This window comes from Cynocephalus volans, chromosome 4, assembly GCF_027409185.1.
Source record: "Cynocephalus volans isolate mCynVol1 chromosome 4, mCynVol1.pri, whole genome shotgun sequence".
NCBI classification, from domain to species: Eukaryota; Metazoa; Chordata; class Mammalia; order Dermoptera; family Cynocephalidae; genus Cynocephalus; species Cynocephalus volans.
Genome location: NC_084463.1, coordinates 78,899,576 through 78,913,624, shown reverse-complemented (window position 1 = coordinate 78,913,624; position 14,049 = coordinate 78,899,576). Strand labels below are relative to the sequence as shown.

At 43.3% G+C, this 14,049-nt stretch overlaps 2 protein-coding genes across 2 annotated transcripts; both read left to right on the top strand.

Moving 5' to 3' along the window:
• Positions 1–386: 386 nt before the first annotated feature.
• On the top strand, positions 387–1,569 carry LOC134376208 (lysine-specific demethylase 4D-like). The gene is given in 2 exon segments (XM_063094838.1): positions 387–1,030; positions 1,032–1,569. Coding segments are annotated over 2 exon segments (1,182 nt in total).
• An 8,288-nt stretch (positions 1,570–9,857) lies between these two features.
• Positions 9,858–11,537, top strand: LOC134376207 (lysine-specific demethylase 4D-like). Its single transcript, XM_063094837.1, has one exon. It carries the CDS (start codon positions 9,858–9,860, stop codon positions 11,535–11,537), a length of 1,680 nt encoding a protein of 559 aa, XP_062950907.1.
• The last annotated feature ends 2,512 nt before the right edge of the window (positions 11,538–14,049 follow it).

The following is a 14,049-nucleotide window of genomic DNA, read 5'->3' as shown; positions in this document are numbered from 1 at the left end:
CCTTGAAGAGACCTTCTGGTACAGTTAAGTTAGGAGCTGCTCATTCGCCCAAACCTGAAAATCAGGAAAGCCCTCAGAGACACGTAGTCCCAACTGAGGAACCTCACGGAGCTCCAGGCAGAGCTGGAACTTGGGCTGGAGTGCCTCCTCCACTGGGATACACTATTTTCTTTGGGAAAAGCTGACCAAGGTAGAGTCCCCCTGGAAAATCAGGAAGCCTGGGAAAGACACCTCATTTGTTTAAGTTCAACTCGCAGTTATTACTTCACAGAAAAACCAACGCACTTAAAAAAATAAAGGAAGAAGAAAAGACATTACTCCCCAGCATTCTCAGGTGTCAAGAACATATCAGAAGTCAGGAGTGTGCCCCTTACTATATTGCAGCCATGAAGCCTGAGCACTCTGGGGACCAGACCCCGAGGTCTCCAATTATGACATTCCACCCAACCATGGAAGAATTTACAGATTTCAACAAATACATTGCTTACATGGAATCCCAGGGTGCACACCGAGCTGGCCTAGCCAAGGTAATTCCACCCAAGGAATGGAAAGCCAGACAGAACTATGATGGTATCGATGACATCTTAATAGCCAGTCCTCTCCAGCAGGTGGTCTCTGGGCGGGCAGGTGTGTTTACTCAATACCATAAAAAGAAGAAAGCCATGACTGTGGGGGACTATTGCCACTTGGCAAACAGTGAAAAATATCAGACTCCACCACACCTGAATTTTGAAAACTTGGAGCGAAAATACTGGAAGAACCGCCTCTACAACCCACCAATTTATGGTGCTGACATCAGCGGCTCCTTATTTGATGAAAACACTAAACAATGGAACCTTGGTCACCTGGGAACCATTCAGGAACTGTTGGAGCAGGAATGTGGAGTTGTCATTGAAGGCGTCAACACACCCTACCTGTACTTTGGCATGTGGAAGGCCACCTTCGCTTGGCACACGGAGGACAGCATCAACTACCTGCACTTCGGGGAGCCCAAAACGTGGTACGCGGTGCCCCCAGAACACGGCCAGAGGCGGGGAGCTTTTCCTGGGGAGTTCGCGAGGCTGTGAGGCCTTCCTGCGGCACAAGGTGGCTCTCATCTCGCCCACTGTCCTCAGGAAGAACGGGATTCCCTGCAATCGCATGACTCAGGAGGCTGGAGAGTTCATGGTGACGTTTCCCTATGGCTACCACGCTGGCTTCAACCACGGCTTCAACTGCGCGGAAGCCATCAACTTCGCCACCCCGCGATGGGTGGATTATGGCAAAGCGGTGTCTCAGTGCAGCTGCGGGGAGGCCAGGGTGAGCTTCTCCATGGACGCCTTCGTGCGCATCCTGCAACCCGAGCGCTACGAGCTGTGGAAACGCGGGCAGGACCGGCCGGTCGTGGATCACGCGGAGCCCGGGGCGCCGGCCAGCCCGGAGCTGACCGCCGCGAGGGAGGACCAGGTGCTCTGGAGAGCCGCGCTACGCCTGACGCACCTGCCATCCCTCAAGGCCAGGCGTACCCAGCGGCCGGTTCCCTCTAGGTGTGGAAACTTCCGTCGAGCCCCGGTGTGCTGGGGGCCCTAGCCCAGGTCCAGGGGCCGTCGGGCTTGTGCCAATCCTGGGGCCGCCATTCACAGATCTTTGGAGCCCTGCCTGCCCTGGTTGGTGACCCCGTGTTTATTCACGCATAATTCCTACCCATCAACCGGCAGATGTGGTCGTGATCAAGGTTGTCGTCCTCGGGATATGGGGATTCAGGAGCCAACCATCCAGGCTCCTACCAAGATGTGCCACTTGGTGGGCACAACGCACATAGGTCTGGGCCCAGAGCCTCAGTCACTGCCTGTGGATGGAGCTTTGATGTATAAGCCTGCATCTGTGAGCCCTGGGCCCCAGCATCCTGCCAAGACTTCCGGGTGCGGCTGTGCCCCTGATCTTAAATCCTTGGGCCCCCCCACTGGATCCCAATGCTCCTATGTACCGTGGCCTGTACCTGCTATCCCTGGACAGCATTACAGTGAATCTTCCTGACACTGTCCCATTAACTCCTCTCAACCTCATTGTGCCTTTGAAAAGATTCTCCAGGGATGCTGCTGGGGATTGCACACTTCCTGTGAACCCGGCTGAGGTTGTAGCAATGGACCACTCTTAAGCCACTTGGATTCTGGACCCAGCATAGGTTGCCAGAATCTCCTGTGCCCCTATGATTCCCTGGGACTAAAACTCCAGGGTGTTGTACCTCTGAGTCCTGATACGTGTTCACCACCAATGGATGCTCTTAATCCTCTGAACCCACGGCTATTGAATATATTGTCTAATGTGACTGTGTCTCTCACCCCTCACCCAGAAAACACAGAAGGTCCCAGCCAAGTAACGATTCTAACCTGCGCTTCTCCGCACTGGAAACCCTTTTACCCCCAAGAACTGACATTTCAGGCTTTTCTTTTACGATGACAACAAAGGTTCCCAATAGCCATTGAAGTGGCCCTCCTCATCCTAAAGGCTGCCATAGAACATTGTAGTACCTCTCAGGGACTCTCAGTCCACTCCCAAACATTGGTGTGCCTGTGTCGCCTACCATGTTCTAGATGCTGTGGATACCTCTTGTTTGATGTCACCTTCAGGATCTCTCCCCTGCAGTGCTATGGATTTAGCTCCCGCAGTAAGCTGGGCCAACACTGGATGAGGCTGAGAATCCAGCTGAGTCCCTTACTTCATCCACACGTTGCATCTGGGCTTCTGAGTCTCTGGCCCTGGCTTCCACTGGACATTGCTACAACCCCAAGGAGGCCCAGGAGCTCCTCATGCTCCTGCAACTGTGACATGTCCTGCCTCCCAGGCCACCACCAAAGCTCATGCAGAAACTAGACCTTTTGACCAGTTGAGTCTGTCATTCACTTCTGGCCCCAGAGATGTTTTGTAACTTTATTAAATTTGTCATTCCTAGTGTATCTGTAAAGTAAAAAACAAAAAAAAGGTAAAATCCTTAAAACATTTAAAATTCAGAATTATATGAAAGAGATTTATCTAAAACAAAGTGATTCAGGAAGATTGAGAAATAAAAGAATGGGCAAAACTATACCAAGAAAAAAGCAGAAAAAAAAAAAAGGAGTCATGGATCTTAATATCAGATAAACCAATTGAGAGCACAGGTACATAGAAAGGCTCTTTCTAATGCTAAAGGTCAAATTTCACAGTAAAAATAATATAGCCTTCAAGAATATTCCATGCAAGTTTTTTCATTTAATTTAAAAATTTTAATATTGTTGTAAAACACATACTATATAAATTACCATTTTTGCCATTTTTCAGTGTATAATTTAGTCGCTTTAAGGAAATTCCCATTGTACAATCATCACCACATTCATCTCCAATACTTTTTATGATCACAAACTGAAATTCCACCCATTACACAATAACTTCTTGTTATACTCTGCCACCAGCCACTGGTATCTATTATTCTACTTTATTTGACTATTTTAGGAACCTCGTAGAAGTGGAATGTACAATATTTGTCTTTTTGTGTCTGGCTTGTTTCGTGTAGCATAATGTCTTCAAGGTTCACCATGTTGTAACAAGTGTGTGAATTCCCTTCCTTTTCAAGGCTGAATAATATTGTATTCTATGTATGTAGCACATCTTGTTTATCCATTCATGTGTTGATGGACATCTGGGCTGCTTCCATCTTTTGACTATTGTGAATAATGCTGCTATGAATATTGGTGTACAAATATCTTTTTGAGTGCCTGCTTAAAACCATTTTAATCACCTTTTAGATTGGGTTCCATAATCCTCACTGAACATTGTTTATATCCTTTAGTATCTGCTTTGACTGGAGATCTGATTAAGTAACCGTAGTATATTAATTATTAATGTAATTATTTCTTAATTTCAAAATTGTAATTAAATTAAAATTTTAGATTAAAGAATTTATTGTGGCATTTCACATGAACTTTGAGAAACTACTGACATCCAAAGACCTTCTACCCCTTTAATGTATACACACACCACAATCTAGAAATATTTCAGGAAATTCACGGATCCCTTCAATCTTATCCTAAGTCTCAGATTTAGGAATCTAGAGTTTCTTTCAATATTCCCTTACTAATATCTCTGAGGCTTTGAAGCAGCATTTTCATTCTTCATGTCATTAGTGCAGCTTGGGTGGAGGTCTGCTCGACCTCTTGTTCTGTTGTTGGTGGTCACTCTAGGCACCATGTGACTTCGTGGGAAGCTGCTGAGCATGGTAGTCATATGGCTGTGTGGTGCCAGGAAACTCTTCCCAAGCTCACAGACAGTACACTGAAGCACACAGGATCCATTTATGGGGCACAGGGTGGGTAGCCCAAGGCTTACCTGCTTCTATAGGAATGAGCATGACTGGGCAGTGGGCACTACTTCTGATTGGTCTCCTCCTTTCTGGTGTTCTACTCTCAGAGGCTGCCAAAATCCTGACTGTATCCATGTGGGGAGAGTGTAGCCTGGAGAATTCAGAGACAGGCATGTCCCAGGCACTTTGCTGGGCTCAGGCCGCGCTTGGTCAAGGGTCATCCACGGTTTTCAATTCTGGACTTGTGTTTCTAGGCTGGAGTAGTGAGGAGTGGGCATGGGCTGTGGGACCCAGAAGGGATTCTACCCCTGCAGTGGACAAGAAAGTTCTGGAGAAAACAGAAGTATTATTTCCACTTTCTTTTCTTTTTTTTTTTTTTTTTTTTTTTTTTAAAAGATGACCGGTAAGGGGATCTTAACCCTTGACTTGGTGTTGTCAGCACCACGCTCAGCCAGTGAGCGAACCGGCCATCCGTATATGGGATCCGAACCCGGGGCCTTGGCGCTATCAGCACCGCACTCTACCGAGTGAGCTACGGGCCGGCCCTCCACTTTCTTTTCTGCTCAGGACATGTTCCCCATGGTAGGAGGTTGGGGCCAGAAGTTTGAGATCCAGCCCAGAACCCATGTGAGTCTGATAAAGTATAAACTACAGTAGTAGAAGACAAGCTGAGAGAAACACTTTCAAAATAGGAGAATTTAAGACACCTTATCTTGTTCAAGACAGAAAAGACAGACAAGCATAAGGATATAGAAAACTTAACCAACATAAAAAATAAGGTAGAATGAATGTACCTTGTAATAGAGAATACAGCTTTTTTTCAAGTGCTCATCACAAAATTTGACAATATACTAAGGTGAAAAGAAAACATCAATGAATTATAAAATCAAAATAAGAAGAAAGCCTAGACCTTTTTAATTACCATGCAATAAAATTAGAAATCAACTTTAAAAATCAGAAAATGTAGAGATCTTTTCTTCTGGTACGTTAAAAGTTCTCTATTGAATGACCTTTAGATTAGACAAATACACAAGCCAAAAATAGCCAGATTTCCAGAAAATATAATAAATGTTTATTAATAGGATGAATTTAGCCAAACAATCTAGTTTTGATTCCGAATGACTCAGTTTCCTTAAAGTATAAAATGGGGTTAGTAATAGCACCTGCCTTATGTGCTTGCTTCAACAATTCTATGATTTAATATTTATAAAGTGCTAAGAGCAATGCTCGGGACACGATAAGCATTATTGGAATGTTTTTAGATTTAAAAATTAGTAAAATACATATGAGAACGTATAAGATTTAGTTAAAGCGTGGCCGGTTATCTCAGTTGGTTAGAGCATGGTGTCATAACACCAACTTCAAGGGTTCAGATCTCCATACTAGCCTGCTGCCAAAAAAAAAAAAAAAAAAAAACCAAAAAAAAAAACAACCCAAAAGATTTGTTTAAATTAATAGTGAGAAAACATTTGCAGCTTTAAATATTTTTCAATAAAAAGAATGAAGTTAAGTGGATTAAGCTTCTGACTCAAAAAGTTATAAAAGATAAGCTGAAGGAAAATAGCTTAAAGGAATTAATACAGATACTGTGTATGCAGAAATTGAGTTAGAAAAGCTGTAAAATAATATAACTAATAAATCAGCAAAAGCTCAGATGATATTGACACTTTTCTAGAAAAAAATAATTCACTAATACTAATTTCAGAAGATAAAAAAAATCTGACATAAATTTCTTGTAGAAATACATACAGAAAAGATCTACCTTGCCAAAAATCACTAGTAACAGAAAATTTCAGAGAAACTGTGTGAAACTTTCAAAGATCAGATCTTTCTAAATCCATTTAGGCATTCAAAACAAAAAATTCCAAGTTTTAAAGTAAGCACACATTGACAGAAAGCCTGACAAACTGCATAATGAAAAAAAGTGTAGACGAAACTTGTTTAATTCAAATATTAGCTAAGAGAAACAAACTAAAATAAAAGAAGAAGATACAATGGCTAAGTGAGGTTTATTACAGCAAAGCAATGATGGCTTGAATGAGGAAATATTGTAATAATACTTGTGCTATTAGTAGATCCAAGAAGAAAAGTTATATGATTATTTTCATAGATGCTGACAGGCATTTGACAAAATTCAGTAATCAGTCTTGTTTTAAACACACACTGATGTAGGAATCAATGAGTACTCTCTTCAACTGAAAACGTTTTCTCTACTTATTTCCTTAGCTATTTTAGCCCTGTGAAAGTTGTCGGAATTAAAATTGATCCACAACAGTCCAACTCTAGCAAAAAAATAAATCTGGGAGGCTCGGATGGGAGGGGCCCTCAAGCATCCAGGCCTATGATAAGAGCCATTACAAAGACTCTTACTCACATTGCCCGTAACAAAACCTTTTGCTAAGGACTCTTCAAAACTGCATCTTGCTCCGTGAGTCACAAGAACAGCTAGCCTGATGTACAAGAACACCAGCCTGAACCTCACCCTGATAAACCAACATGAACTTCTGCCAAAAGCCCCTGTACCAACGCTTTCTTTCTTTTCTTTCTTTTCTTTCTTTTTCCTTCCTTCCTTTCTTTCCGTATTCTATACAAAGTGCTCTTTCTTAAATAAATTTTTTATTGAAACATCGATTGCACATATTTATGGGGTACAGATATATTTCAATACATGTACACGTTGTGTGACGATCGAATCAGGATCATTAGCATATTCGTCATTGCAAAACTTAATCATTTGTGAGTGATCGTCTTCCTTCTGGTCATTTGATAGCATGCAGTAAATCACTGTTAATTATAGGTTCCTGGGTCACCAGTACACAAATAGAACTTACGTTTTCTATCTAGCTGTAATTTTGTGTCCATTAACCAGCCTCTCACTTTCCCTCCTCCGCCTTCCCCTTTCACACCTCTAGTAAACAGTTTTTCTCTCTGCTTTTAACTTATTATTATTGTTTGTTTGTTTTTGGCAGCTGGCTTGTAAGGAGATTTGAACCCTTGACCTTGTTGTTATCAGCACCACACTCTCCCAAGTGAGCTAACCAGTTAGCCTCTATTATTTATTTGTTATTTGTTTTTGTTTTTAATTCCCAAATATGAGTGAGAACATTCAGTATTTTCTTTCTGTGCCGGGCTTATTTCACTTAACAATTTTTTCCAAGTTCATCCATGCTGCTGTGAGTGTCAGAATTTTGCTCTTTTTTATGGCTGAGCAGCATTCCATTGTGTGTGTGTGTGTATATATATATATATATATATATATATATATATATATACCACATTTTCCTTATCCAATCATCTGTCTATGGACATTTAGGTGGGTTCCATATCTTGGCTTGTGAATAAAGCTGTAATAAACAGGGGATCACATGACTATCCTTCAACATGATGCTTTCCATTCTTTGGGTATATTACTGTACTTTTCTCTTTTTCCTTTAGAAATCTGTCCCTACCTTAACCTCCTTGACTAGCACACAGGTGACCATGGCAAGCGTATTCCCATTGCAACGCTCTATTTCCTTGGCACACAGGGACCGAGTGAGTGGTTCCACAGCCAGCAGGAAGAGACCAGGAAAAGCTCCCCAGCCAGCCATTCCAGCCACTGGCTGTGTTCTGTTCATCTTCCACGCTCAAATTTAATGCCTATTCCATCTTAACTAAGCACTTACCATGCGCTGTGGCTGTAACTTTTGCAGTTTGAGGTACGACAGCAAAACTACCACAAATTTCTTTTTCCTTCTTTACAATTTTACAGATAGAACATTCGTTCTTAGCGTAGCTCTTAGCAACCTCAGCATACAATTTTTTTCTTTCCTTATTGGGAACTTTCACTTTTTCACTTAAAGGAAGCAGTTTATGACTTCTCTTTGGCATATTGGAATTGCCAGAATCACTACTTTTATGCGATGGGGCCATAATTAAGTAAAATAAGAGTTACTTGAACACAAGCACTGCCCACTGGATAAACGAATGATTCATGCCCAGGACAGGAAGGAGCAGGATTGCTTTAGACTTCATCACACTACTCAGAACATAGAGAAATTTCTATCTTATAAATTATTTATTGCTGGAAGTTTTCTGTTAATATTTTTGGACCACGGTCGACCAGGGGTAACTGAAACTGCAGAAAGCAAAATGCTGAAGAGGGCAGGGGAGGGGGGGATTACTTTACTCAATATCACTGCTTAGTAAATATTGGAGTCAGTATTCAATTTTTCGATAACTATAAAATGTCCCTCTTTGATCCTATAGGTACATCTGATATAAATATTGCTGCCCCTGGTTTCTTTTGTTTAATATTTGTCTGTATTGCCCTTTCAAATCCCTTGATTTTCAACCACTTAGTTTTGTTCTAAGATTGATTAAAAAATTAAAACAAAAGAAGGAGGGAGCAAGGATAAGAGTGTGAGGTCAAACCAGGAACCTAGTCCTGTGACTGCCTTATCTGGGCACTGATACGATTAGAGTCTTGCACGGGTATAAAACCAGGATCGTCAGGACCTGGGGCTTCATACGGAGAGTAGATACCGAGAGGAAACCTCGTCTCTGGGTCCTGAAGTATCTTCATCTGAAATCGGGATTTTGTTGGTGGAAGGTGAGTTGCTTTGTTTCTTTATTGGACCACTTTTGGATATTTGTACTTTTGAGAAAATTAGTAGCACCATGTTGCCCATGAAATTCAATTACAATTTAAAAAATATCTTCACTCGATTTTTGGCTATGTCCCCTATTTTATCATAATGTGGTTTATTTGTATTTTCTTCTCTCTTCATGCCTGTGGTTTTTCACGTCTAACAGTCTTTTCAAAGAAGCAATTTTTGGTTTTTGTCAACATCCTTATTGGGTGTTACATTGTTGTTTGCAATTTTTTGCTCATAACTTTGTTTCTCTTTGCTTAATTTTTCTTTGATGGTGATTCATCTAGTTTATTGAGTTTAGTCTTTAATTCATTCTTATTTGAACTTGTTTATTTTTCCTTTTACTTCAGTTAGATACCCCTGCTTTTTGGTTTTTATATTTGACCTTAAATCCTGATATTAACATGCCATACGGATTTGTTTTAGCTTAACACTAGCTGAGTTGTTTTTCTTTTGTTTGTTTGTTTGGTTTGTCATTTACCCATGTTTAAATATTCTGTATTTTTCTTTGTTTGTTTAGGTTTAGTGTTTATCCCAGAAGAGACCTACTTGTACACTGGAGTTAGAAGCTACTCATGCACCCAGGCCTGAGAAGCAGGAGGGACCTCAGAGACAGTTACAACCCCAGCTGAGGAGCCTCAGGGAGCAGCTGTAGGCTGTACCAGGACTTGGGTTGGAGTGCCGCCTCCACTGGGAGATACTCTTTCCCTCGGACAAAAGACACTGATCAAGCCTGGGAAAGATACCTTCTCATTGGTTTAAAGGTTCAAGTCTGAGTCACTTACTTGTCTATAAACCAAAGCATTCAAAACAGTAAAGGAAGAAGAGAAGAAATTACTCCCCAGCATTCTCAGGTGTCAAGAACATATCTGAGAAGTCAGGAGTGTGCCCCTTACTATATTGCAGCCATGAAGCCTGAGCACTCTGGGGACCAGACCCCGAGGTCTCCAATTATGACATTCCACCCAACCATGGAAGAATTTACAGATTTCAACAAATACATTGCTTACATGGAATCCCAGGGTGCACACCGAGCTGGCCTAGCCAAGGTAATTCCACCCAAGGAATGGAAAGCCAGACAGAACTATGATGGTATCGATGACATCTTAATAGCCAGTCCTCTCCAGCAGGTGGTCTCTGGGCGGGCAGGTGTGTTTACTCAATACCATAAAAAGAAGAAAGCCATGACTGTGGGGGACTATTGCCACTTGGCAAACAGTGAAAAATATCAGACTCCACCACACCTAAATTTTGAAAACTTGGAGCGAAAATACTGGAAGAACCGCCTCTACAACCCACCAATTTATGGTGCTGACATCAACGGCTCCTTATTTGATGAAAACACCAAACAATGGAACCTTGGTCACCTGGGAACAATTTTGGATCTGTTGGAGCAGGAATGTGGAGTTGTCATTGAAGGCGTCAACACACCCTACCTGTACTTTGGCATGTGGAAGGCCACCTTCGCTTGGCACACGGAGGACATGGACCTTTACAGCATCAACTACCTGCACTTCGGGGAGCCCAAAACGTGGTACGCGGTGCCCCCAGAACACGGCCAGAGGCTGGAACGCCTGGCCGGGGAGCTTTTCCTGGGGAGTTCGCGAGGCTGTGAGGCCTTCCTGCGGCACAAGGTGGCTCTCATCTCGCCCACTGTCCTCAGGAAGAACGGGATTCCCTGCAATCGCATGACTCAGGAGGCTGGAGAGTTCATGGTGACGTTTCCCTATGGCTACCACGCTGGCTTCAACCACGGCTTCAACTGCGCGGAAGCCATCAACTTCGCCACCCCGCGATGGGTGGATTATGGCAAAGCGGCGTCTCAGTGCAGCTGCGGGGAGGCCAGGGTGAGCTTCTCCATGGACGCCTTCGTGCGCATCCTGCAACCCGAGCGCTACGAGCTGTGGAAACGCGGGCAGGACCGGCCGGTCGTGGATCACGCGGAGCCCGGGGCGCCGGCCAGCCCGGAGCTGACCGCCTGGAGGGAGGATGGGGCGACCGGCTGTGCTGCACCTGGCCTGAGGCCCCTCTCTCTCATGCTAGACCCTCCCTTTCCCGGGGCTGTGGACGAGGGTAGTGAGAGCTGCCACGGAGCCCCTGGGTGCCGGGCGCCCTGCTGCGAGGTGTCCGGGGAAGACGCTGCCCAGCCCAGGCTCGCTGCTGCCCGAAGCTGCGAGGAGTCCATCGCGGCCCCGCTGTTCACCTCGGGTCTCTCCACCCCCGTTCTCTGCCCAGCTTCTGGCACACGTGATTGTTATCGTTGTCAGGCAATTGGGACCGTGGAGGTGACCACTCAGGCTCCCGCCAAGAGGTGCCGCTTGGTGGGCACAGCGATCTCAGCTCCGGGTCCTGATCGTCAGCACCTGCCTGTGGATGGAACCTTATCGGACGAGCCGGAACCTTCGAGCCCTCACCCCAGCATCCTGCGAAGTCTTCACAGTGCTGCTGTGTTCCCATCTTTATACCTCGGGGACACTGGATCCCAGAGCTCCAAAGCACCCTGGCCAGTGCCTGAAATCCCTGGAGAGCATCACAGTGAATCTCTGACAGGGTCCGACCTCATGCCCCCATCCTCATCCTGCCCCTGAGAAGTTTCTTCAGGGATGCTGCTGGGAACTGCACAGCCCCTGTGAACTTGGCTGAGGCCACGGACTACTCTTATGTCTCTAGGATCACAGACCCAGCTGAGGCTGCTAGAATCTCCTGTACCCTTACTGATCTCCTGCGACTAAAGGTAGATGGAGCTGCTTCTCTTGAGTTCTGATATATTTGCCACCAGAGACTGATCTTAATCCTCTGAACCCATGGCTATTGAATATGTTGTCAATTGTGGCTATGCCTTTGGCATCAACTCCAGGAACCACAGAAGGTCCCAGCCAAGTGACGATTGTGGCTTAGGCCTCTCCCCAGTGGAGACGCTTTTACCTCCAAGAACTGTCACATTTCCAAGGTGCCAGATGTGTTTTCCTGCTATGACAATCAGGGTTCCCAGTAGTCACTGAAGTGGTCCTTCCTGCCCCGAATATTGTAGTACCTCTCAGGGGCTCCCAGCCCACTTCTGAACATTGATGTGACTGTGTCCCCTTCCGTGTTCTAGATGCTATGGACACCTCTTGTTTGATATCACCCTCAAGACTCTTTCCTGCAGTGCTATGGATTTAGCTTCCACAGTAATCTGGGCCAACACTGGATGAGGCTGAGAATCCAGCTGAGTCCCTTACTTCATCCCCACGTTGCGTCTGGGCTTCTGAATCTCTGGCCCTGGCTTCCACTGGACATTGCTACAACCCCAAGGAGGCCCAGGAGCTCCTCATGCTCCTGCAACTGTGACATGTCCTGCCTCCCAGGCCACCACCAACTACTGCTCGTGCAGAAACTAGACCTTTTGACCAGTTGAGTCTGTCATTCACTTCTGGCCTTAGAGATGCTTTGTAACTTTATTGATGTTTATTAAATTTGTTATTCCTATTGTGTATCTGCAAAGCAAAGAAAGGAAACTCCTTACAATGTATTTTAAAATTAGAATTGTATAAAACAATATCTAAAACAAATTGATTCAGAATGGCTAAAGAAAAAAGAACGGTCAACACTATGTCAAGGAAAATGAAAACAGAAAAAAACCTGGAGTCAATTGATCAGACAAACTAGAATTGAGACCAAAGGTACACAGAAGAGCTCTTTATAATATTAAAGGCTAAATTTCACAGTGAAAATATAGAAGTTATAAATATCCATGCAACTTTGATAAAGTATAAATTATACTATACTAGTTGAAAAAAACACATTTGAAGTAGGGAAATTTAACTCATTTTACCTTGTAAAAGATAGCAAAAAATAGAAATGTGTAATGACACAGAATACTTACAGTGCATTGACAATAAGGCAGTATGTATGTAACCGGTAATAGAGAAAATTCCCCTTTGATGCTAATAGATCAATCACAAAGTTGACAATGTGATAGGATGAAAAGAAAACATCCATAAATTCTAAAAACAAAATAAGAAAAACACCAAACATTCTTAATTACTATGCAATAAGACTAGAAATTTTATTTTAAAAGTCAGAAAACTGGAGGTCCTTCTCTCTGGGAAGTTAAAAATTCTCTCTTACCTTAGATTTGAGGGAAACAAGCCAAAGTATCCAAATTCCCAGAACACAGATTATTTGTTAACACGATGAATGCTAAAGCAAGGCAGACTGATTTTTGAAACCCAGCTTGTCCTTTACCAGCTTGTGTGACCTGGAAAAATTACTTAACTTCATGATGACTCAATTCTTCAACTTCAAATAGTGATAGCACCTACCTCTTGTGGTTGGTTGAACAGTTCTATAAGTTAATATTTGTAAAGTGCTAAGGGATGGTGCTGACTGAATTCAATTTTTGATGGAACACATAGAACTAGATCATCAATCCATGCTGTCTCATTTTGAGATGGACTCCAAAGGGGGCAACATATTTCTGGGTCTCAGAATATGTTCATGTGAAATCAGGATTTCATATCAATAGGCAATTGTCCATTTATCTCCCCACCCCTTGTTTCTTTTCTTTTTTAAAAAAAATATGTATGTAAAAGAAATTAAGGCAAGACCTTTAACATTTGTAATAGAATTTACAAGTTTAAAGTTTCTATATTTTGGAGATTTTCAGTTTTAAAAATTTTTATTAGATTTTAATATGAGGCAAGAGGAGGTTATCATTTCAGACAGTTGTCCTGTCCAGCAGAGGGCGAAGGAAGGGAAGATGCATTTACTGACTACTTGGGGAGGGGGGAAGCCCCAGAGGTGGATATCAAGCCCAGGCATAGGTTGAATTTGAGGATTTAGAGTGGAAATATTTGAAGACCCATTACTCGTGACCAAAATATCATATTAAAATCAGCAGCTCCTGATATGATACAAACTTTGAAACCTGGGAACAATATTGAACTTGTTGGAGCAGGAATGTGAAATAGTCATCAAAACCATTGACACACCCTACCTTTACGTCGGCGCGTGGAAGACCATGGGCTTTGCTTGGCATACGCAGGACGTGATCCTTTACAGCATTGTATAGTCAGGAGGATTAATGCAGAAGAGTGACAGGACCTGTTTTATATTTTT

Coding starts and splice junctions, on each gene's coding strand:
- LOC134376207 (XM_063094837.1), top strand. CDS start 9,858: ATGAAGCCTGAGCACTCTGGGGACCAGACCCCGAGGTCTCCAATTATG.